Here is a 26,351-nt window from a genome sequence, read left to right as displayed (position 1 = left end):
GACTATAAAGCATTGTGAAAAACAGTCAAAAGTGCTAGTATTGGTAAGCTGATCCAGGATAGTGTCTTTTTTGTTGTTTTCGATTAAATTGCGCAAAAAGATGAGCAACAACAACACTTACACCATTGACTACATACTGTGTTGAATACTGCAGATGTAGACAAATGCGAGTATTTCTGGTACGGTACACATCTTCAGTACCCTCTGTCTCTCTCTTCTTCTCCTCTCTTCAATCCTAAAAATGATTCAAAAAGTCCCCCCAATCAAAAATACACTCTGGAGGACAATGGGCTTCAGAAGTCTGGTGTCTCCTCAGTGTGTGTTGACTGGGAGCCAGACAGAAGAGTGGATGAGGGAACATGGAGCGGTCTGTGGACACGATCCAGCCCCTGTTCTGTTGAGCTGTGTGGTCAGAAACACTCCTATTCATCTCCTCTCGCCGCCAAACAGTTTTATGGCCTCACAGATCATCCTGTAAACTTCAGCTCCAGACGCGGGAAATTGGGGGTGAAAAGGTGATGATGATTCATGGCGATGTTCTACATGCACTAATACCGTGGTTCTGTTGTTCTTGATCATCTGGCACTTTGTTAACCTCACATGCCTTGTCAAAGCTCATTCACTGCCAATGGACAAGCTACAGGCTATACATTGCTACAACAACACAAATTGGAGTTTTGGTTCCCCACTTTCTAGCTGCGGCTTAGCATGATTCATGTTCACAAATACTGTTTGGAGAGTCCAAAACCAACTAAGGAATTCTGACACTCAGTGGCATTTGCTTTTAATTAGGATTTCAAAAGGCCCATTCACATCCAGAACTAGAACTACAAAGATAACTACAAACTATAATGATACATTGTTGCTCAAGCATTCACACTACAATGATATCTGAGGTAAGGACCTCAGTGACCTCAGCAAACGAAGCTGTCACTGCAGTGAGCTACTGAATTCTTCTGCCCCCTTCTTTCTTAGAACTTTAATTTGATTGGATGAAAATTTTTTATTGTTGTCTCTGCATCCAAACAATTGCTTTGATATTGAAATATAGTTACTGTTTTGGGTGTTTTTTTTAGTGATTGTTGTAGTGGGAACACAGGCATTCTATGTAGTTCGATTGATAAAATCTTTTGTAGTAGTTATAGTTATCTTTATAGATATCGTTCTAGATATGAATGGGTCTTTATGGTCCTATTACATTACATGCCCAGTGGCAAGAATATCCATGGAAATTTTGAAGGGCAGGGACTTGAACACAAAAGGACACTCTTTGCTTAATTAGGATCCCTCTATTTTATACTGCCTTGTTTTAAAGCTGCTGTAGATACATTCAGGATGAAGAGATCCAACCTTCAGAAATTCAAACCAACACAAGGATCACTCCCACTAGTGAGTGACAGAAAGAGTGATTGACAGGATGGAGTCACCACGCCTTCTACCTCAGACCTGTCCTCATTGGTTGGATGGGTTTCCATTCACTTGAAAATTAAAAAAGCAGAGGAATGGAGCTACCACTGTTTTTGAGATTCTGACATATTATCCTGCTCGTCTTTGGCCACCAAATGCAGGAATTTATCTTTTACTTCTAAATTAATGTTAATCCATAAAGGTTACCTACTGCAGCTTTAAGTGGACATGTTAGGGGACAATAAAATTCCAGCTTATCTTAATTAGCCAGCATGTTGCTGTATATGTATATACCATGGTAAAATTACTGTAGAATTAACTACAGTAGCATACTGTATAATGAATTACAGTATTATTAAAAGTACTGTCAAACTAACCAGTTACTTTTTGCACACCGTATTATGACTTACAGTACTGCTACTGTCTGTACGTATCACTGTATTTATTACAGCAAAATTCCGTTATCTGTGGGTGTAAAATGAGAAAAATCACAATGCCGTTACTGCAAAAAAAGTTGAAGATTTATTGAAAAAAAAAGGGCTTATTTAACAAATGTAGTATTTATGTAACAAACAGTGGTTATTTAAATGTGGAGACATCAGGCAAGAGCCTTCATAGAACATAAAATGCAAACTCTACAGATATTTTACTTAGTTTTTAATATCTTCAATCAAGATTCCAACAATTTATGCACATAACGTTTGTTATTATTTAACATTTTGTGTCAAACTTATACATTTATTGTTCTCCAGAAAAAAGACCCAATATCCATATGGCAATTACAAAATGTCGAACATCTGACTTGGTCAAGGAGGTTGCTTGGCTAGTCAGGGAAATGAAAGACATGCAAGGAAATGCATCATTGACTGAAGGCAAGTCTCATTACATAACAAAAGTTTTGCTGATTCTGAAAGGAAAAATTGCATTGTGAACGTTTTTGTGAAAATGTACAGATAATTAGCAAGATGATGCTTTCTTTATTATTTTTGGTTTATCAGTTTTGTTCACAACAAATAAATTATTTTCACTACATCATCGGAGCAGTGCTGAGGGGGGGGGGGGGGGGGGGGGGGGTGCATTATGTACATTTATCCACATTCTGTCAGCACCAACCAGGTGGCAGAGAGGATGAGGGAGGTCACTTGCCGAGCCTCAGCCTCTGGTAAGAAGTGTCTCAGGAGGACCACACAGGAGCACTTCTATGTGGCTGAAACAGGGAGGGAATCTCCATTGTCTCTCCACAGATCCATGTCCTTCGCAAAGCTCTTCATCAGCTCTCCCATCCTCTGTGGATCCCTGATGTTTCTTGGGTAAGTAAATTCTTCGAATCCCTGGTGGGACCTGCCAGGGAGGAAGGCAAACAAGCCATCCTTCCCATACTCTGACACAAACTGTGCCACGTCTTCTTGCCTGCGCCTGTGTGCAGATCCAGAGGAAAACTGGGGGGACACAGAGTTACCGATGCCCGCGACTGCAAATATGCGGTCCAGATCTTTTCCGAATGCACCCGACGTCTCAGCACAGCGCTGTATCTGCCTGTCAGTGTACATCCCTCGGGAGCGGTGGGCCATTTCTGAAATTGCAAAATCTTTGTTACGCAGGTCAATAACTCAACATTAAAAGGCTTCGATTTCAAATTCCTGAAAACCTGCCAGAATTAAAAAATTTTAGAATATTATAAGCGTTTAGAATATTTTTTTTTAAAAAGTGTATTTTTACACAAAAAATAATGAAGCCTATGAACACACCTTTGACTTCATTATTGAGGATTTCGTTGACCAAATCAAGGGCAATGTTGCCTCCCGCTTTCCCCTGGAGGTTTGCCACCCGGTTCCATTTCAGGTCCTGCTGAATTCTTTCAGGGTAAAAACCCTCGATTCCTAATATCCAGTAAAGTTGTGTTACTGTAGCATTAGATAAATGGTAATAAATAATGCAAAAGATTAACGTCACATGCTTTACCTGCTAGCATTCGAAAGGCAATCATGAAATATTTTGGATGCTTTCTGTCCCAGAACTGGATCATGTTCATTTTCCAGAATTCTGTCATGGCCTCTCCATCACCCTCCTGAACTGCATCTCTCCGTGCCAGGTGCTGCAAACCCTCCCAGATCATTGCTTTGGAGTAGTTTTGGACATGGTCCTCATGTTCCGCTCCATGCAAGCAACTCTCTGAGCAGTACCATGTGGCTGTGAAACATACATGCAAACACATAATATAATTCACAGTTCTTGAATCCTATTGGACTCTCGGATCTGTTCCTGGATTATTTCTGCACCCGCATATTAATTAGACCCTCCAGGATTCTGTGATTCCGCGATCGCAGAATTTACTGTGGAAAATAGGTCCACCCGTGGAATATGTGTTAATCCGCGGAAAAAGCAGCATTCATTCTCGAAAACAAGAATTTTTCAAAATGACCACTAGGTATCACTAGGGTATAGGCCCTTTTCACATTGTCATGGTAATAGCTTCCGAATTGAGAAACAGGTGCATTACAACTTCCTGTTGCCAGCTCTGGCCTTCGCTAAATCGCTCCACAACCTGCACAACATTAACATTGGTGAAGTACAAAGACTATTTTTATTGACTCCTGGATCTAAACTAGAGAAAAGGCTACAAGTTCCCTCTTCGATTATGAAGGTGAGTTTTAGTTTTAGTTTCTGCTCGTCAGCTGTCATCACCTCATTTGCATAACTTTATATTATGGGGCTCATTCATAAAACTTACCGGCAGGTTTAGTGTGACGTTAGGGGCAGATGTTGGTGTGGTGTTTTCTCATTCATAAACGTGAAATACCGGGATGTTATTTGCATTACCGTTCGATCATTTACATATTGTGAAAGCGATTCATAAAAGCAGACGGCGCCATAAACAGCAGTTTCTATCTGATTTGATTCAGTTTATCATGATGAAGAGAAGATGACCATACGCACGTCCCACAAACTTTTTAGCAGCTGCTGGTGTGAAGTAGAGCTGAAGTATTTAAGAAAGAGAACACTGCACATTGCTGTCACTGCTCCAATATATTTATTTTACAGTGGTTCATTTTTTCATTCCATCTTGGTAATGTTTACACATGTGGAGGTTCAACCCTCTTATTTGTACAGTAGGAGTTTAGAAGGAGCATGTTTATTTTATGAATTTATTACAGATCCCTTTTAACTGGATTGATGAATAAATATATATTTTTCAGAATAATTAATCATTTTTAGCTGTTTTAGCTGTTTTTCCTGATGTCCGCGGAATATCGCAGAATAATGATTTCTAGCCGCAGAATTACCGCGGAATTTGGGATTTTTTTCCCGCGGAATCTTGGAGGGACTAATTAATAGTACAACTGTTCAATCTACAGCTACAGTGACGAACATGCTACTAGGCTGTAGTTTAAAACTGCGATGAATATGCTTACCTTGTGTGGCCCTGGACTGTTCCTCAGGGCTTAAGCACTGTATGTGGTACCACTGACGGCACCTGCAGTCATCTTGGAGGGAGCACTGGACCATCTCTAAACCTTTCTTTTCGTGACAGAAACAGTAAATGTAGCTGTCATCAAGCTCACACTCCTCGCTGCAATACCAGTCATCACTGGGTGAAGTTTCAAGTTGGACACATGACAGGTGGAAACGTTGATTGGCACAGAGGTTGCTGCAACATTGGACCATTTCCTCCTCTTTGTCTATTTCAAGAGAAAAAAAAATAGGGGGAACAATATTGATAAGGATAAGATTCTTTTATAAAAGGCATTTTTTCTGAACATTCCATGTCTATGGATGCTTGGACAAGTACATTAGTGGTTTTTATTGAAATATATATTTTGAGGGTATTACTGCGTTAAAGGCCCCATGAAATTGCATCTTTACTTCCTGGATTTGACACATTTCCTATGAAACAGGATTTTGGGGCGGGACATAATGCAGTGAGGGATCATTCAAAAGTCTAAACCAGTGGAATATGAGTCAGGGAGAGAAAGGCACTGTTTTTACCACCCTCTGTAGAGCCTTACAGCATAGCTACACCAGTTGTGTTTCTGTTCCATCCGTTTGGGGTGCAAGGGTCGGATCAGATACGCAGCCATTAACTTCAATGCAACCTGCTGCACTGGCTGCAGCTGCAGCACGTTGACGGATCTGCTGACGGAGCCGGACCGGAGCCGCAACTCTGGAGATACGCAAGACTTCTATTTTTGACAGACTACGCATCTATCTGTTCCATATTTTAGCCATATAAATGTATATAAATGCCAATATTTTGCTTATTGTAGATATTTATCACCATGTCAGTTAACAAAATAGAGAATACATGAACCAGTGTCGCTTAAATAAATGTTGGAGATAAGGTTATCCACGGAAAGCTGATGAGAAGCTTCTATTTGATGACAGTACGCCTACACTCTCAAAAGAAGTGACATAAGTACTCCTGTATGGTACATTAATGTTCCTCACGGTACAACTTGAGTTGTTTATGGAACAATAAGCAAAACTAGATAACTGTGTTCACTTACCCATAGATAAAAACCTAGTTACGCGCAACAGAACAGGCAGACCGCGGACGGAACAATAACTGAGCTGGTGTAGCAGCTTAAACTGCTGAGCTGCAACTGGGTCGCAACAAGTCTGGATACGCAAACGGAATGCGTGCTGTGTAGTTCTGGGGTTACACTCCAGGCTCCAGGGCAGGTGCAGCTGCCATACCAGGCGGTGATGCAACCAGCCAGGATACTCTCGATGGTGAATCTGTAGAAGTTACAGCGTATCCTGCTGTCCATGCCGAACCTCCTCAGCCTGCATAGGAAGAAGAGCCGCTGCCTTGCCGTTTTGATGATGACACCGGTGTGCCGGGTCCAGGACAGGTCCTCGCTGATGTTCACTCTGAGGAACCTGAAGCTGCTGACTCTCTCCACTGCAGCCCCGTCGATGTGGATAGGGGTGTGTCCTCTTCCCAGCTGCTTCCTGTAGTCCACTATCAGCTCCTAAGTCTTGCTGATGTTGTGGAGGTTGTTTTCTTGACACCATGCTGTCAGGGCTCCCACCTCGTCTCTGAAGGCTGACTCATCGTTATCAGAGATCAGGCCTATGATGGTGGAGTTGAGACTTAGATCCCTGAGCTTTGTGACCAGTCTAGAGGGCACAATCGTGTTGAATGCTGAACTGAAGTCGATGAACAGCAGTCTCACGTATGTGCTCCTCTGGTCCAGGTGGGAGGGCAGTGTGGAGGGTGAGGGCAATGGCGTCATCTGTTGATATATTTGGCCTATAGGCAAACTGCAGTGGGTCCAGTGTGTGGGGAAGGGATGAGGTGATGGAGGCTTTGACTAGCCACTCGAAGCACTTCATGATGATCGGTGTAAGTGCTACAGGGCGGTAGTCATTTAGGCACTTACACCGTGGTGGTGGTGGTAGTGTGCTTGTCACAGGGCAAGACCATGTCCACACTAATCCAGATACATTTGAAAACATCGATTTTGTGTCAGGCCGATTTCTAAAAGTTTCCCATCCATACTGATATGCTAAAAAAGATAGGAAAATGGTCCAAATGTCCAAATCACGATAAAAGATGGACAAAAGCAAGCAAGACTTCTTAGTCTGGACAGGCGACGAAGTTGAGCTGCTTTTGAAAGTACCAACATCTACAAGACTGCCAAAGCCATCGAGAATATAGACCGTTTGACTACCGCCTGACTCCCCATCCACACTACAATACGAAGTAAAGATGCACTTTCATTTACCCGGGTTAGTGTGGACAAGGCCCAAGGAACAACTGTGTAACTTTTTACGTGGATTGGCCAAAAGGAGGCGTGGCCTATCACCAAAAGGTACGTAACTTCTGAACAAATTCAAGTATCACTACTAAATTTTATTTATGTCCCTGGGTGAAGCCTTGCGGGGTGTTGTCAGACATGGCGGAGATCTGTTCTCCACTGAGCACAGTTTCTAGTTTCTAATTGTTTTCATTTTCTGTTTTTGCTTTGAAGAACCATACGGTGAAATAACATAGGCTCAGATTACATATCTCCAAAATAAATACCCTACTTGTGCAATCCAAACCTCAGTGTATGTTTAGATCATAGTGTGTTGTGTTTTTCTTACTAAACAACTATGAATCGGAGAAATCTCAATGACTCTACCTTCTTCACAGGAACAGAACAGATATTTTGCACCATCTGTGGCAGTGGAAGCCGCTGCAGCAGCAGCAGCAGTCTTTATGTCCTGTGCATCAGGGGCCAGCCAGGCCCAGTCCACCACCTTCTGTGAAAGAGCAGTCAACCACACCATTTGTGCCTCGGGGTCTTCAGGGTAGTCTGCAGGAGTCTGCTCTACACTTGTGATGCTGCACAGGTTGGCAGCAAGCAGGGTAACATATGCTGCTGTTGCAAACTGTGGAATGGTAATGGGTTAAAATTAAGATGTTTTTAATGAAAAATCTAGAATCTCTAAATGGCAATGAATGGACATGAATTTAATCTGTCTCATACCTCAAAGAAGTCCCAAGTGTGCTGAATGTTTTCCTTTACGCCTTTCCGTATGAATTTGTGTTCAAAGTATGTCTGTATTTGAGACAGTGTCCCTCGAGCAGACTCGCTCTTCTGAGTGAACAGGAGGTTCATACTGTCCTGAAAATAATAAAATATTACATAATTAACAAACAAAAGAAAATATCACTACCAGTTTGAATTCATCCAAGCAAATGAAAAAAATAAAATGTCCTAAAATGCAAAAATTTAAACTCCAAACATCATATACCTGCAGAAGTATTATATCCTTGTCAAATTCCTGTGGGGCTTCTATGAGCCCCTCAAGCCTTGCAGCAGCAGTACTTTCATTGCGCCGTGAATGGCGAACAGGAGCCATTCGCTCAAGGCTGAGGCCATCACCACAGCACAGGATTTCATATGGTCTGTCGTCGACTGTCGGCACATATGAATGGAGACCATCCATGATCTCCAAAACGCCAACCATGGTACTGGGGTTTGCAGTCACTACACCAAGACGGATCTGAACAATTGAAAGAACCAGTGTAACATAAAATGAACTCCTTCTATATCAAGTGACCAAATGTCACATAGAGCACATTGTGTTATTACAACATGTGTACTTACTATGGTGCTTTTCGCTTTCATCTCATTTGTGTGCATATGAGGGATGTGTCTCTCAACCTTTTTCTTGGGTCCCTTGAGTACAGATAAGTTGTCTGCCAGAATTCTCATTACCATTACGACCATACGGTTCCGCAACGAGGTGTAAGCCTGAGTGATGATAAAAAAGGAATAGCCAAGTCATAGAAAATCATAGCAGGGTTTGGATATTTCTGATTGAAAGAAAAACTAATATCTAGGTTCTTTCCATTTAGTTGTCAGCTATACAACTACCTGTGGAGATGGGAGGATGCGGAGAGGAGACACGTCAACTGCTTTTTGTGAAGGCCCCCGGAGGTGGCTGAAGTTCACCTTGTTTCTGTGAGCAAACGGTAATGCCCACAGAAGATGCTTGTTGGCATGTTCCTGGCTTCGGCGTTTCACATTAGGCATCATCTGCAAAGAAGTTGTATGTAGACCCAAATCATCTACTTTGAACAAGTGCCTTGTCAAAAGTTAATGTCCCTGTGGTGTTTATAGGCAAGTAGGTACTAACTTGGGAGAGAATAATTACTCCCTCCTGCACTGTACTTAGGCTGAAAGCAGTGTCATAAATTTTGGGATGAGGAACCTCAACATGACCTCTTTATACAGAGATGTTTTTGTTTCGCCTTCAGAAAAAGTGCTGCATAGAAAAAGTGTATTCTTTTCACCATGAATATTTAAAGGAGGATTTTTTATTTCTTAGTAATTTAGTACGAAAGAACAGAAAACTTGCAGTACTGTAAACGTCTTTCTTACCTGGACATTGTCCCATGCAACAGAATAAGACATTCTCCTCTGGATCGGTCTTCTCTTTGCAGGTGCAGTCTGAGCAATAAATAAAGTAGCAGTTGAGGATATACTGTTATTGTACAAAATACAGTGAAAAAAAATTGTCATTTGAATATTACCATTTATTCAAATTAATTCTGCAAGTATGTGTTTCTTTAAATACTGTGCATAGTAACTTTTAGGGTTATATATACACATTATTACATGCTTGTTATGCTGGTCACAAACCATGAAACAAAGCAAACTTAAGGAAATAAAACTGACATTGTGTTTTCCCTTACCTCCACCTCTCCTTTCCATTGTTTCACTTCTTTATCCTGATCCAAGAGCATTCTGTCGACTTGACTTTTGACTGATTTCAAAGTTACTCCAAGACCATTCATTGAGGAGAGCAGCTTCTGGGAGCATCCCTGCCTCCACATCTCTATGCCGGTACATGTTTGAACAAAATTCATTTTTGTATGGCATGCTGTGTAGAGGGCAATGGACAATACCACACCCAGTCTCTTTTCCAATAGGTCCTTGGCCTCTTCCTCTGTCATTTCTCTAAAAATCGGAAAACAAGCCTTGTTTATATAGCAATTTTATTTGTACTGTTAACACAAATTACGTTTAGGTTACATACCTTGTTTGCTCATCCATCACTTGGTGGTCATCTTTTATCTTATGTGGTCCAGGGAAAATAGCCTTCAGGAAATTGAGCGTGACTGGCGCCTTTTCCTCTCCCCATTCCACAGTTTTTGCCCAGGAGAAGGACTCCAAGACCTCTGGGCCTGGCTTTTTACAGAAAGGTCCATCTTTGTCTGACATAAGTTCTTTCCTCTAAATGAAAAAATTCACTGTTAAGTGACACTTTATTCCTTAAATTAAATATAAATCATCTAATGTATATCATAGCAATAATATGAATCACGATCATGTCAATTATATTGTTATTGATATTATTGTTATTGTTATTGTTGTTTTTAGTAGTAGCAGTATTAGCAGTAGTAGTATTTCATTAATATTTCACCTACTGCTAGTATTACCTCTCTATTGATGACCGCTGAGCATACCCTCAAAAAGGCAGCTTTCCCCTTCTCAGTCCCTATTATCTGTTTGAAGACATAGTCATAATTACCACGAGCCAAGTACTTTAATGCCTTTGCTAATGGTCTTCTATGACGTCTCTCTCTTTGACTTGGAGGATTACTGGTGGCCAAAGGTACGCCTCCTGGAGGGGGCCGAGCTGCAGTGGCATGTACTGGGTCAATGAAGACTTTCCTCTTAGCAGGAGGAGATCTTGGTGGCTTGGCTGCAGAGGCATGTACTGGGTCAATGGTGACTGTAATTTCAGCAACAGGAGGTATTGTTTGTGGACTATTTATTTCTTTGTCAGGAGAAGAGATGAGCCTATATTTTCTTTTGCAATCAGGCCAAGCGTCTTTATCTGGTGGTACTGTTTTCTTCATTAGAATGGAGATACATTCCCTACAAAGGAATTGTTTTTCTTTTGGGGTGAAGTTCGGGAAAACAAGTCTCGATGTTTCTGGACTGACAATACTCAACACGGCTCTTCTATAATAACCTTTTGTGCATCTCTCGAACTCCTTGTGGCAATTAATGCATCTTCGATTGGTGTCAAGTAGCTCGGGCTCTGCCTCTTCCATCGTTGTGCAACTCTCTGCCTCTTCCATTGTTTTGTAACTGACAAAAAAAATAAAGATAAGCTGTAAGTGACTATAGAGACAGTACATAAAATACGTGAGTTGTGTGTTCATGTGTGGGTCTCAGGATATTTTGCTCTGTATTGACTGCCATTCCAGGGTACAAAAGTAATAAGAAATCTCACTGATTTGTTAGCTAACATAAGATAGTTAATATAGCAACAATCCACTTTAACAACCAATGTCACGTCAGCGTCGCTCAAACTTATAGTCTGAAAAGCATAGCTGTATTTCAGATTTTTAAATATTAAGTGAAACTATTCAAGGTCAACTTATTATCATACCTGATGATTAAATTAAGTAGTGGTAAATGTCGAAGTATTTCACTTCAGGCCACTGTGTGGGATAATTTATCCAGCTTTATTGGTGTAATGAAAAAGGACACAATTAAGTTAATTTTTTCAATGTACATTTCCCTCTCTGTTGGAGGCAGTGCGGCGAAACAATTCTTTGACATACTCGTCTACTTGAAAACAGGAAAAACCTTGTCAGGCTGTCCGTATCTGAAAAGATTTCCTCCCGACCGCCGCTTTTGCCGGTTTGTTAGTGATATTATTTCCCCCACGGTGCGCGTGGCTTTCGAAGTATGACGCGCTCCGCACTGTGTCTATTTGTTTAATCAGGTTCGTTTAGTTTAATGAGCGACAAAACGAACAAGTTGGCAGCAAAGAGCACGTTTGCCAGCTTGCCGCACAGGAAAGAGGCATAGAAGAAGAGTGCCAGCCATTTTTAGACATCCATATGAAAACAACTGGAATAAGCCACATCACACACAAAGGAGAAAATGTTGTACTTTATTGCAAATACTTTCAAACAATGTGTTTTACTCATGTAACGGAAACGCGTTCAATGACGTCAAAAAGCTTGTCAGATTGGCAAATTTCGGTCTGGAAACCTGAACGCCTCAATGAAGTCAAAGTGCAGCACAGAATGTTTTCAGAGCGGTTTTTAATGGAACAGCCACGCAGTGTAGTGCCAGTCCCAACGGGACTAGGACAAGCCACACAAAGGAGAGATTTTATACCCTACTGCAAATATTTTCAAACAATATGTTTTACGGGTGTAACACAAAAGGATTCAAGGATTTCAGAAAGCTTATCAAATTGGCAAATTTCGGTCTGGAAACCTTGTCCACATTAAGTCAAAGTGCCGCAAACATGGTTTCCGTAAAGTTCTGAATGGATGGGGGCTAGCAGCTAGCTAGTTATCAAAACCAAAACACGGTTGGCAGTGCAAAACCGGCAACGCATAAAAGTCACAAAATGCTAACGATTTTATAACTCATTGTAATTATAATATTCGTTGTCGGCATCTAAACAAAACGATAAAGTTTTGGCACTCACCCGTATGGCTGATTCTCGTTGAAGTGAAGAGGACATGACGTCATGACAAAAAACAAAACAGACTGTTTTTTTCCCAGGTTCAATATCTTTATTTAAAGAAAGCATAGACAGTCACAGTTACAGCAAAAAGTGGATTGGTGTGACAAGCATTTCATACAATCATAGACAAATATTTTTGCAGTAACTTATAATATTGTCATTCTACTTTCAATGCTACAAATCTGGGGATTTCTCTAGACCATTTACATCTATGAATATAAAATGTTCCATATAAAATAAGAGTTAACAAAAGATGATATTGCTAATATTTCATCATATATTATCATAATATCCTTGGTCAGTTTTATCCTTAATGTCGCTATAAATTGAATAATTAATTGGCACAAAGTATGGTATTGTGTCACCAATGAGTAAAAAAAAAAACCTGCAGAAGAGAAAGAGAGGAAAAGAGGCCTACAGGAAGACACAAGAAGTAGAGGAGTCAAACTTGATTCCACAGTGCAGAGCCATATGCTTTCCTTGTTGGAGGACTTTGAGAATGATGTCTTTGTCAGCCGCGTTGCCCTGTTCCTGCAGGAGAGCAGCGAACAGGCCGCCTTAAAAACACAAGGCTCCCTGCCAGCTCCAGAGAAAGCCATTTGGACATCTAATAGCTGTGGACCGGGCCAGCTTAATGTAAGCCTTATTGTGATTACCTGACGTAATGACAGCCAATCCAAATACAGCCTGTAAGCGATTACGGGCCAAACAAGGGGAACACATTATGCATCGCACCGTGTCAGCACGACAGGGTCTGAACAATGCAAGACCCCGGCCGGCAGCATGAAAAAGTTTCCACCCTATTATTCTTACCCCCATGGGAACGGAGAGGAACTGTTTAGGGCAGTTACACATCCCACCTGCCACAGCCTGTACCTTTGATGGGTGGCAATGGGCCTTACAGACCCAAACACAGTTCAGGGATTGGATTTATTAAATTCTAAAACCAGCTGTGCTAGCTCTTAATAATGGACAATAGTGTGTCATTAGAAATGTGGCTTTCAAAGCTTACATTTGTAATGCATTGCATTAAAAGGGAGCTGTATCTTGAGCTACTGTGGGTCCTGAATAATGCAAAATGTCATTTTGTGAAGTCAAACTCTTCAGATATCTGAGAAAATACAACTTGAATGATCAAATACATTCCAAATTGGGTCTTTAGCTCTTTAACTTGTGTTTTGGAAGGGATTAACTCAAACAGGTAGGGTTGATTGTGTTGGCGTTGCGGTCAGCATGAATGACACTGACATAGCCTACATGACAGAAATTGGTGGAAAATGTGCCATCTGTGATTGAGGGCAATTTTCCTTTCCCTTTCCATGTTCAGGGAGAAACATGGAGCACTCCCCATGCGTGGGTGCACCTGATTTTCCACCCTCGCTGCTATTAACTAAATTGTAGGCAATTTAAGTCCAGAGAGATGGGAGTTGTGTGAAGAAAAAAGCTGACGCCAATCCACTACCGGTAAAGAGTCTGAAGAAAAGCCCAAGCCTCCTCTTTGCTTTGCACACATTCTTCCCCCCATTCCCCCTCCTGAAAAAAACAAACTGCAATTCCAACTGTTTCCAAAAAAAATCTGTCTGTTTCAGCTCTTGTCTGTTTGGCTGGGGATGCAGCCTGTGGGATCCCCCGACCTCCTGACACTTTATAACTCTAAATCGTTAATCAGGATTACAGTGACTATCTCATTACACAGGCATACTTGCAAGGGAGGAAGAGAATTCATTTCAGTTTGTGCTTCCCTGCTAGCCTCAGGAATGTCTTCGGAGAGGCATTAGAGGCGCTCGGTCTCCTGGAAGCCTGCGCTGCGACTTGGCTTGTTTGTTGCTGGAGGATACTAGTGATCTCTGCGTTTATCTAGAATAATTTCCCGGCTGAAAGGAAGCTATCATTAATACACTCCCACACTCTTGTTTCCGTCTCTCTTGTGAGTGCTCAGTTTTCTGACCAAAGTCTGCTAAGGCAATTACAGCTGGCTTGAACACTTAGTCAAGCACCCCCGTTGCTTGCAGGAAAGGTATATCTTTACTTTAAGTACCTGTGAGTAGTGTGTGTGTGTGTGTGTGTGTGTGTGTGTGTGTGTGTGTGTATGCCTATGAGGATATATGTGTCTATGTATGAATAGAAATAGTTGTCCCCCACGAAAGGGGGGACTATGGATCCGTCTCCGTCCGTTAGTTAGTTAATTCGTTAGTTAGTCACACTGTAACGTTGACTTTGTGCCGCTAGGGGGCAGCATTGACAATGAATGGGGACTCAGTGGTAAAGCAGGTCATACAGTTAAAGTTATCATACAATGTGGGGTACAATGAATGGGGACAGTGGTAAAGCAATACAGTTAAAGTCATCATAGGTAACATAATAGTCTACACACGCTACACACTTAGAGACATCAGACTGGGTTGATGTGTTGAAGTGAGAGTCAATGGAGAATTTTTGGGCAAACCTCTAACCACAAGACACTGTAGTTATTGTACAGTTGTTGGACTGTTGTACTGTTATTGCATCATCACTGCACTACCACTGTGCCGTCAGTGTTGACTACTTATATCATATTACCACTTTCCTACTGTGCAATACCATATATCACTTATCATTTAGCATTTATATTATTCATAACACTCACGCTCCTGGTGTTGTATGTTATATTGTACTGTATATTGTATTATAAATTGTATTGTAGTGTACATTGTGTAATGTACGGATTGTATTTATTGCGCATTGTAGTTCTTACTGTATATTTTGTACTGTATTGAGTAATAACAGGACAATTACAGTTACTATATTTCAAGATATCACTTGTAAGCCTAATTCTGAGGAGAGTAGGCAACAGAAATATGGTCAATCTGTCCTTTCATTGTCCCATACGAAAATGTTTATACAATTTCACTCATATTTCAAGTCCACTCAGCAATCACTGACTGAGCCAAGGGTGGAACTACATCACTGATGGGGGACAGCATGTTTACTGTTTGCTTGTTTTTGTATTAGTTTGCCATTGAATACTGTGCAACCAGAAATAAAAAAGACAGAAAAACAATTATATCACAGATTTAAAAACATCAGCACAATGAGTATTTTATGTACGGTTGTTTTATTCATGGTGGGTGTGTTAGTTCTCAAGGCTTTAGGTGTGGCTTCATGGTTCAGGCTGTGAGGCTGTTTGGTGATTTTGGAGGGTGGAGGGAGGGAAGGCACCCGGTCAGTAAGTGGGACAGAGAGGAGAGGGGTGAAGTTGCCCCTAGGTGCTGATTTGTGGTCAGTTTGGCAGTTTCTCCACTTGTAAAGTTTAGCAACAGACCTGGACGATAACATAGTTAAATATGGTTTCAGATAATACATGAAGCACACTTAATTTAATTTGCCAGATGCTGAATCAGCCTCAAAAGGGAAATACACTGCAAAAAATACCCATCTTAAGTTATTTAGCCTAGTTTTGAGTCTTTACATTTTGTTTTCCTTACAACGCATGAAGAAAGTAAGCTAATGTGGTGAGAAAATTTCACTTGTTTCCAATGCAGTTTCACCTGTTTTGCGCATTATTCTGAAACAAGTGACAATATCTTGAAATAAAGGAAATCCCACTAATCCACTAAAGTCAAGACAATTTATCTCACCCCTCTGGCAGATCCTCTCACTTGTTTTAAGAAAAAGTAACATTTAAAGACCCAACACTAGACTGAACGACTTGTCAAGATGGATTTTTTTCTTTCAGTGTAAGACAAATCAAGAGCTCCTTATGTATTTTCTTGTATTCAACATGCATTGCACTGCTGTTTCGTCCAGCTCTGGTTGGTAAGAGGACCAGGGGAGCTGGAGCCAAGTCAGCATTCAAGGGCGGCTTCACCCCGGAGAGGACGGAGGTATCCTGTTGCTGGGGGTGAGCGGTGGCAGTGCGGCAGAGGAATCATGTGATGACAGTGGGGCCGGTGCGTCCGGTCCTCTCCTGCAGCTGAGAGACCTTCAGAGCGATGTCTACCAGGGGAGCCAGCATCACCTGCACACACACACACAGAACATTTTGTTTATTTACTGTTCAGGCTATGCCACGCCCCCCACCTCCTCCACTACCTGCACTTTATTGTGCCCTTGTATCCCTACACTGCGAAAAAGTACCCATCTCAACAAGCCATTTAGTGTAGAGTACGGCGTCTTAAAATCGTGTTTTCCTTAAAGCATGTGAAAAAGAAGAAGAGGTGAGATAATTTAACTTGGTTCCAACAGTTTCACTTGTTTTGAGATACAAATGAGGGTGTTTTGAAACGAAAAGACGGATGACTGTACTAGGTTCAAGATAATGTCACTTGATTCAATAACATTCTTGAAACAAGTTGATTTGCATTGGAAACCAGTGGAATTATCTCACCTCCCTTGGCAGTTTTTTCACAAATATGATTTAAGATTTTTTACTAAACTAAAAATGTTTTTTTTGTGTAGCTCTTGGCATTGTATTACTGCCCATTTTGGCTACTTGTAATTATGGTGATTCGTGACTGTGGGCTCACTCTACTACACTATTTCACTTTCTGTAAGTCAATCTGGATAAGAGCGTCAGCAAAATGGTCATAATGTGTATGTTCTAATCATGTGAAACAGAGCTGGTTATGCATTTGTGTTGAGCTGGAAACATCAGGTAATCTAAGTTTCAGACTTAGGAACTTCTATACTCAAATACATGAAAAACATCAAATATCCTGGCCTGAGATCTGAAATGGCCTAGAGGTCTGCCACCAGAAAGGGATTATTCTCTAGTAGTGGTTCTCAACTTTGGGACTGAGTTTACACCAAAGCACTATATATAATGACCATGTCAGTATGATGAAGCAGGAATGAGCAGAACATGTCGGATTTACAAATTGGGTGCTTATGTGGAATATGAAAAGAAGCTTTTCCCCTTCACCTCTAGACCTGTTCATATCTAAACGTAACCCACCTGGTCTGTAAATCAAACCTACCCAAAGTCAGCCAACTGATCCGCGAGCCCATGGCCCATTCATCTATCCAGTTAAGATTCTGAAGCAATACTTCTTTGCTTATCTAGTCATGGAAGGTGTGTAAGCATTGAGGAGGATGACGCAAAGTAAATGGGACTTGAGTATAAGTTTGTCACTTTTTTCTCTCTCTTCTTTCTTTCTTGCACTCCATCACTTCCCCGTCTATCAGTCACTTTATGAAGTGTCAAGTTGGAGCTCTCAATCTTATTTTTCCCTGAGGCTGTTTTCCTTCTCTTCATACTGGCTCTGATAAGCAGCCATAACTCAAGTCTTAGCCAAACATCCCCCCCCCCCCCCCCCTTCTGGAACTCGTATTTGGAGAGTTGCACCCACAACAAGTTGGCTGGCCCGGAGTTGAGGGATCCTTCCAGCCAGGCTGAAGCCTTTTGAGGCCCATCGCCTTCGGCAGCAGAACAGAACTTGGACCGTACCAGAGCAGGAATGCTTCAGCTCACATGGAGGCAACATGACAAGTTCAACAGCTCCCTCACTATCACTTTCATATGCAGCCGTCAACTCCAATGATTGCTGGGCTACTACTCAAGACCCTCACCTGCTTTGACACATACTTATCTGCTGCACTTTCATGCCTCAAGACATTACAGAAGATTTAATTTTGTTTCTTATCTTCCCTGCATAGCACCCTTCATAAGTCCATACTGGCTGACGAATACAGAGCTTAGTCAAGTTTAGTCAAGCATTTCAGGGCGGAAACAAAATTCTGCATCTCATGAACTGTTTATTCTCCTCAATCTGATGACATCATTGTCTGGTCTGTCTCTCAGTGGTTCTAGCTGACTGAGTTTAGCTCTTGTCCTGACCTGTGGGTCCAGGTAAATCTTCTGGGGGTCCTTCTCATAGCTGTCTATGTAGAGCCTGATGGTTGCCCCGGCACTGCCTGTACCGCTGAGACGGAAAATAATCCTTGAGCCGTCAGAGAAGATGATCCTCAGGCCCTGAGACAGAGAGAGAGAGAGAGAGACAGAGAGAGAGAGACAGAGAGAGAGAGACGAAAGAAGAAGATGGATGTAAATGCAAGGGGAAAGAAAAATGTGGAGGTAGAACGTATGAGGTGCATTAACACTTACGCTGCTGCATGCTGATAATTATGCATAACCCGTAATCTAGTACAGGGATATGATTTTGTTACAGATTCAGTCATTTTATGAATAACGCCATTTCTATTAAAACTCTACTTTCAACATACTTATCTTGGAATCAATTCAATGTGTAAATTCCAACTAGGACCATCATGTAATGCTAAATTACTTAGTATTTAACTGAACGATTTAAAACTTTTGTTCTAAAATTCTTCTTTACATTTTGTAGATTGTTAGTGACTTCCTTTATTAACTGAATTGAAAGTGGACTGAACAGAACCCCCTCAAGTGAATCTGGGCAGAACACTGTAAAACAAAAAGTGCTGACAGATTTAGATGGAAAGAGGATGGAAGGAGGATAGAAAACAATATCAAATTGCAATGGGTTGTGCTCTGCAGGCTCTCACCTGGTTCTTGGACACACTTGCGTCCACAGGGTCTGTGTAGGCAAAGTTGTCAGCGATAGCCACCTCATACGTCTTGTCCCCCGATGAGAACTTCTTTCCCACAAAGGCTGGGTCGAACATAGTGGTCTCCAGATCCTTGATCATCTTGTTGGCAGCGTCTGAATCAACCTCCTCATAATCATACCTGGTGGGGAATGGATGGTTGAACAAGGCTGAGGCAAAATATAATTTGTTAATTATTATTTTTTAAGTTGGATGACCAGGGATGGAAATGCTCACATTTTGGCATAAGAGTTCAAGCAAAAACAACAAATGAAATCCAGTGCAAATAAAATGTATTTAAAAAGTCAAACTAAACATTGTCTTTTGCATTGTGTGAACTACACCCTCTTATTGGAGCTCACACTGTCAAGGGGCAGTAGCATCTCAGAGTAGGAGTGCTTATCTTCGATCAGTTTTCTCTCCAGAAGATAATTAATTCATGGTCAAGGGCCTAATGACCCTCCATCAGCACTTAAACTACCTCCAGGAATTTGCCATTTTTGAGGATTTGTTGCAATATCAACAGTTAAAGCATGGGCTTGCAATTTTATCAAACATTACACTTATCCTGCATAAATTCTCTCATTTTCAGAGATATTTGCAATTTTCTCTACCACAAATTGCCTTGCTATTACATCACAAAAATCATTTTCTAATGGGATAGTGTTGGGCAGCTGTATGAATACAAATCATCCCAAGGCTTTCATTTACTGCATTTCTGTAAGTTACCACTAGACGGAGCCACAGTACCATCAGTAGACTGAACTGATCCAAATCCCTACAGTACATCTTGTGAGTGGGTGTTCTTAAAACCTTTTCAACTGAACCCAAATTTAGTCCTGGGACGATGGACAAAATGATAGAAAAAATGATGAAAAAAAAACAAACAGTAGCGGTACTCTTGGGAGTGGCAACCCTCCTGAAATATCCCCCATTTTGCATCTCAGCCCCGAGTTTATGGAAGCCTACAATAGGGATCTGTGCTGACCTGGTGAAGAAGTTCCTGCCAAACTTCTGCCAGTGATCCTTCATGATCTCCTCCACGCTCTGCTTCCTGGTGGCCAAGATTGACAGCCACGCAAGCACCGCCCACAGGCCGTCCTTCTCACGGATATGATCAGAGCCTGTTTGGTGAGCAGAGGGTGAGATAGTGTGTGTGTGTGAGAGAGGCAGAGAGGGAGAGAGGGAGAGAGGTGGTTACAGACATGTGCAAGCAAGCAAGCCTCACCACAATAAGTTGTCTAACTGCCTGTTACGAATCAAAAACACTGACTTCCCTCCCTACAGGGCCACAGTTATGTGAAGTACTACACTATCATTGCAATATGTGCTGCAGCAAGGCTTCATTCCACGAGTGGTACACAACTTGCAGTTACTGGTCATTTTAAAATAAACCTGACAAAGGCAGTGTGCAGATGAGTTATGACATTTTCTACTACTGGAGTTTTGAGGATATAAACCTGGTATGAGTTTCACTCACCAGTGCCGAAGCTCTCCTCTCCACATAGCGAGAGTTTGCCAGCGTCCATCAGATTCCCAAAGAACTTCCAGCCGGTGGGAGTCTCGTACAGCTGCATCTGCAGGGCTTTAGCCACACTGGGACACACACAGAAACATATAAGAAAAAGTTCATTAAAACTACAATTTATTTGGGGGACTGACCAGAAAAAAAGCCCACACCCAACTCTGGGTTTCAACCCATAGCTTGAGAAACACTGGACTAGCTGATATGCAATGTGTGTTTTACTTGTCGAGGGCTCCACTGGTGGGCATGCTGCGGGCCAGTCCTTTGACGCCAGTCTTCTGGAAGTAAGGGATGCTGGTGATGTTGGCTGCGATGACGGCCACTGAGTCTGAGGGGTTCACAAAGAAGCCGTGCTTACCCAGCACCATGTTGCGATCCTGAAGAGGAGGGAACAGAAGTGGCAAAGAGAGGAGTCAGCAATCACAGGTATATCAAAGGTATTCATGATTTGTAGCCTTTAAGACCTAGGTTCTCAAACTGTGGTTGACAGTGGGTCAAGATGTTGTAAAATTATCTTCTCAAGAAAGAAAAGCTGACTTACGCCATCACCATCGAAGGCGGCTCCAAAGTCATACTCTCCTCCCTTCATGGTGTTGACCAGGTCGGCAGCGTAGGTCAGGTTGGGGTCAGGGTGGTGGCCCCCAAAGTCCTCCTGGGGGACACAGTTGACTGCTGAGTTGGCAGGAGAACCCAGCTCTTCACAGACTATCTTTTTCACATAAGGACCAACCACTGGAAAAAGGGGGGAAAGTGTCATTAAAAGTGGCAATCACACTTTGTTGGAGGTGAAAAGCGAATGCACACTGCTCCACTGTTTCCCTTAGTATCAAAGCATAAAATCAAAGCATGTCATAAGCACTGCACACTGTGATGCTCCAAAAATCTGGTGGTTGACACTGAACCTGGATAAGAGTGAATACTTTAAATATATGTAGCACACCAATTTGTGCTATTTGTAGCGAGTGTCTCTAGATACCAATTTCTTTAGACTAAATTGGGGACCCAGTTTCCACCACCTGACCTTTAGGTCCTGAACCAATCTAATCTGAACTTATCTAATTTAACTATTACATTGGCTGAAGTTGTGCTGTTCCATACCTCCGTGCATAGCATCCAGGCGGACGTTAATGTGATTGGCTCCAGAGAGAAGCTCCTTCAGCGCAGCAAAGTCAAAGATGTCCCTCAGCATCTCAGCATAAGCCTCCACAGAGTCCACAATCTCCACTGAGACAAGGCAAAGAGGAAACAGAACACAATTAAGCTAGCAGGAGATGGTAAGATAAAACATTTTGGGGGAGGAAGCTAACGTTTTTCATGGTCACGATGGTCATGATGGCTTAAGGACTCAATTCTCCAACGTCATTTCAGAGACCAAATTAGGTTTAAGAATAGAAAATACCTATGCCATCTGTATATTGCCTAAAAGAATTGACAAAAATCTCGAGGCATGGCCAAAATTTGCCACCATGTTGCTGGGAACTGGTGTTAGTTTTCCACTCTAAACAACGCATAAACTCAACATCATAAACTGAGACTTTATATCATGAACACTAAACTCTATGCACAATTTACTCTATAACAATTAAAGGGTGACTTTGCAAAAAGGTGCGTCTTCCCTGTTAAGATAAAGGAGAAATATGAATAAAAAACACACAAGTAAGCAGAGACAGACAGATAAGACAGATATACAGAGAGATAGACAGCCAGATAAACAGATCATCTTTACACTTTTACAATATTGATTCCTGAAAAGTTTCTCATTCAACTGAAGGCAGGACAGTTCATGCCACTGTACCTGTGAAGGGCTTGAAAGTGTCCACCTCAAAGGTCTGCTTGCCAATCTTGGACAGGTCCACTTTCAGCTCTGGGCAGATGTGATATTCCTGAAGGCCTTTGCTGATGTCAAAGATTTTGTTTGTGATGCCCTCTGGGGCAGGTCCTGAGGACAAAACAACAAGGTAGAGGGGAGGGTTAGGGATTACAGACTTTTTACTTAGATATAGACACAGTATAGCCACCAGAAAATCACTTTCACCCCTTTGGCTACAGCACTCACCTCCACTGGAGATGTTGTACTTGATGCCGAAGTCTCCGTTGGGGCCTCCTGGGTTGTGGCTGGCTGTGAGGATGATGCCACCCACCGCCTTGATCTTGCGGATCACACAGGAGACTGCTGGGGTGGACATGATGCCATTCTGACCAATCACCAGGTGGCCAATCTGTAGGCAAAAAAACACAGACAAACACATATACACACACACATGCACAGGCACACACAGATTGACACACACATGCGCGCACACACACATACCCACAAATGCAAATACAGGAGAGAGAAAGAGGGAGGGATGGTACAATATGTTAATCCAAAAACTCTTACATTGTGTTGTTATGTTAGATTATATTGCCATCAGTGATTTGGGATATGTAGGTGAAAATGTCTAATAAAAGTTGATAAGTCAAACAAGAAAAATGCCAGACATGAAATAAAACAAAGTTACATATGAGTAGCATGTGTGTAGATGGCTTCTACTTTGAATATCCTATTAGTATTGCAAGGGAATCTTTCTGTCTATTTGAACATGCAATGCCTATCTCTCTGTGTACACATATGAGTATGCAGTGGCTCTCTTTGTGCACTCTTGGCTGCAGTTCAGCTTCCCTTTTGCTCCATTTCCTAACCTCAACCACTAGTGGGGAAAATTGCAAAAACTAACCCAGATCAGTCATCTTTGGGCAACTTCACCCTACTCTCATCGCCTATGAACAAGACTATTTGAACCTGCATTTGTCATCGGTTGTCCTGCTGTTGTCAAGACAGAGGCAGAGTGGCCATGTCATAAGGGTTAGGGTTCAATCTCTGCAGTGGCCATATGTCCTGTTCAAATGTTCTTGGCAGTGCAAGTGCAAGACAGTGAAATCCCTACCTGCTTGCCAAATAAGTCAGTTGCTATATGAGCAACAAAGTGTTAAATGCCCAAAAAATGTACAGTAAGATGCAAATGTAGGCACTATTCATTCATTTCTGTATTTGAACATGCAGTCCCCATCTCTGCTACAGTGTCAGACCACCATATGCAGGGCAACGTGACTGGCTGCACGTTGCACGTCACGCCCCCCTTTCGCCTGATGGTAAAGGGAAGCAAGGGAGCCAGTGGCATCACACACACCACAGCTCATTATGAAACAACACAACGTTAGGCTATAATACTTCCTATTGCAACAATAACCCTGACTGCGGAAAAACTGTTGTTGCTCGTTTGTGAAATTGTGCAAGACTTAAGAGGAGTGAATCCCTTTGAAATAAAGGATGAGCTTCTAATCTGAAGGAGAAAGTGTCAGGAAGCGTCAGAGCGTGAAATGCCAAAGGTAACCGATTTACATGCAAGTGACCTCCGTACTCGGTGTACCGAAAATATCACCGCGGTCAAGTTGGCACTAGGAAAACTCTGGTGACACCTATCACGTTAACATTCACAAGAGTCTGCTGCTCTGGACGTTATGCAAAACGTCGAGTATTTTCTCGCAAAAGCAGGCTAAATGAATAAAGTAAACATGTAAAAGACGACAAGCAAAGCACACACGCCATCCCCGTTTTAACACTGTGCTACTCGTCATACCCTACCAAAAGCAAAATATCGAGGAAAGCTTGCAACGACATGAAGCTGAAGGTCATAAAGGATTAAATAATGTATCGCATTAGATAAGCAATAAACGTTTGTAACATTGTATCACTGCCATAATAGAATGGATAGTTCCGGTCTCAGCTCCGATTGGTTGAGTGATGTTCGAAGCCGTTAATTACCTGATAAACGCACACCTGTGATAAAACTTAGGCTAATTTAAAACTAATGACTGAAAATCACCACTCATACCGGTAGACTACTCGCGTCGCCTAGCAACGACTGTATTTAGCAACTGTTCAGTTTGGTAGAAGAGTACGGTTTACTTCGTGACAATTATGATTTATTTAAAGTAATATGTATGTTCTTTCTTGAATAAAATGTTCTGTTGCCGCCGTTTTATAAAAGCATTAAGTCCCTGGATCTCTCGTGGCTCATTGCTAAACTATCAAGAGTGCAACAGTGTAGCTAGCTGTCACTGAAGATGTGACAGAAAGTTGCCTTCCTTGACAGCTAGCAAGACGTTAGCTTGCTAGGTGACATGCTAAGCGGGGGGAGAGGAGACTAGGACAGGGGGAGTTCTCATAGCAACACACACCAGGGCAGGACCAAAGGTGGACAATAAAGCCTTTTCCTACTGACCCCGTTGGCAGCAGCAATCTGGACGATCAACTGAATCGCGTCTTTCATGAAAAACCTCCCATCTCCTCCCACCACCAGACTGGCCGCCTGGCGCTCGGCAGGCTCGATGACAGAGATTGTGCTCTGAATGAAGTTTTCCGCATAGTGCTGGTTCTGTTGGAACACCGTCACCCTCTTCCTCAAGCCGCTCGTGCCGGGCTTTTGGTCCAGGTAGGGCTTGGTTTTCACAACTGTTATTTTCACCATTTTCCCCCCAATACGCTGCTAGCCGCCCCGTGTGATCCGCAGTCTGGTTCGGTGCAGGCGAATGCAATAGCAGAGCAGCCACACGTACACACCGGGCAACTCCCCCCTCATAGACCCGCCCACTCTCCGTTTAAAGGGCAAGCATAGGGGGATTCGTTTACATTCAACATCATGAATGTCAGGTTGTTGCAGTTTCCCTTCATTTTTAAAACAAGGGGGGTAATAATTTGGCAGCAGGATGGCCTGGTGGTTAAAAAGACCACTGGAAATGGTTCAAGCCTTGTGAGTCCTTGAGCAAGGCACTGAAGCCCCACATGATCCAGGGCAAGAGTGAAGTAGCTGGCCTTGCACTCTGAGAGGTGGTGGTAGCCTAAATATCCATACACCAGCCAGGAAAATCTGGACAGAAAAGTGATTAAGTAATTCTCCACCCTTTCTCAATGATGTGATGTGGTTACAGGCGTACCATTTATCTCCATGGCATTTCAATTTTGCAAAGTTAACATTAAAAAAATACTTTGTGATTTTGAAATACTCCCATTATTCTATTACAGTGAGAGGGCAAAATGCAGAATAACACAGAGAGATGTTGTGAAATAGTTCAGTGCAGGCCACTGCTGTTTGCCTATTGCATCACAGTGTGTTTGATACCCACCTTAAGTAGAACAAGGTTTAACATCAGACCTGTCATGGTGTTCCTGTCTGACTGAATTTCTAGTAACATGCTGTGAGAGAAAAAGATCTACAGTATCTATCTGTCTGTCTGTCTGTCTGTCTGTCTGTCTATCTAGTTGTCCTTCATTTATCCTAGTTACTCATTTTGAGATCAAGGATCTCCTAAGGAGGCCAAGGCAGCAACAAATTGCTTTTCACAAAAAACCCCAAACATTTCCAAGGTTATAGATAATCTCAACACATTCATTCAACACAAGCTTCAATTGGCATAGCTGAGAATGTACAATGTCAAAAGCATTTTTTAAATTTATTTCTCAATAGCCTAAAGAGCTAGAAGATGCACAGTAGTACACAGCACGGACAATGAGTCAATTCACTCTCAATTCAATCAATTCCATTTTAAGTAAAACAGCAATCTATTGACAGATGATTGATTCTTCTTTCACATTTTTGTCACTATTGATTCTAAGATCCGTTTTATGGCACATGTTGATTTCAATTTTGGGAATTTGGAAGAAAATCCAGTGCCTGAAACAAAGTTACAGAGTGCTACTAAACAACAAACAAATTAAATCGTATTTAAAACAAATTCTGAAAGAATAAAAAATTGCAAAACTTAAGGACAGTCTCACAAAGTAGTTATTCAAACTGACCCACAACCCTGGGACTCAGCCCTTCCTAAACTCATACAA

At 42.0% G+C, this 26,351-nt stretch overlaps 2 protein-coding genes across 2 annotated transcripts; both read right to left on the bottom strand.

The window, feature by feature from the left end:
* Positions 1–2,002: 2,002 nt before the first annotated feature.
* LOC139662377 (uncharacterized) lies at positions 2,003–12,400 on the bottom strand. The gene is made up of 15 exons (XM_071541043.1): positions 12,367–12,400; positions 10,885–11,003; positions 10,346–10,411; positions 9,943–10,139; positions 9,599–9,863; positions 9,285–9,353; positions 8,778–8,939; positions 8,508–8,654; positions 8,152–8,403; positions 7,884–8,021; positions 7,536–7,785; positions 4,821–5,087; positions 3,370–3,597; positions 3,156–3,287; positions 2,003–2,980 (listed from the first exon to the last, which is right to left on the bottom strand). The coding sequence occupies exons 4-15, from the start codon at positions 10,125–10,127 to the stop codon at positions 2,607–2,609; spliced, it is 2,469 nt and encodes an 822-aa protein (XP_071397144.1). The 5' UTR covers positions 10,128–10,139; positions 10,346–10,411; positions 10,885–11,003; positions 12,367–12,400; the 3' UTR covers positions 2,003–2,606.
* Positions 12,401–14,750: 2,350 nt separating this feature from the next.
* On the bottom strand, positions 14,751–25,027 carry pgm1 (phosphoglucomutase 1). Its single transcript, XM_071541035.1, has 11 exons — positions 24,739–25,027; positions 22,530–22,692; positions 22,269–22,412; positions 21,572–21,697; positions 21,015–21,205; positions 20,696–20,850; positions 20,429–20,544; positions 19,937–20,072; positions 18,907–19,090; positions 18,221–18,355; positions 14,751–16,402 (listed from the first exon to the last, which is right to left on the bottom strand). Exons 1-11 carry the CDS (start codon positions 24,982–24,984, stop codon positions 16,313–16,315), a joined length of 1,686 nt encoding a protein of 561 aa, XP_071397136.1. The 5' UTR covers positions 24,985–25,027; the 3' UTR covers positions 14,751–16,312.
* Between the last annotated feature and the right edge of the window lie 1,324 nt (positions 25,028–26,351).

The sequence above is a fragment of the Centroberyx affinis genome, unplaced genomic scaffold (genome assembly GCF_046629955.1).
Source record: "Centroberyx affinis isolate AG114_WGS23_722 - 3 ecotype Tasmania unplaced genomic scaffold, CSIRO-AGI_Caff_v1 ptg003779l_1, whole genome shotgun sequence".
NCBI lineage: Eukaryota > Metazoa > Chordata > Actinopteri > Beryciformes > Berycidae > Centroberyx > Centroberyx affinis.
The sequence above is the reverse complement of the archived record's forward strand: the minus strand, read 5'-3'. Positions and strand labels throughout refer to the sequence as shown.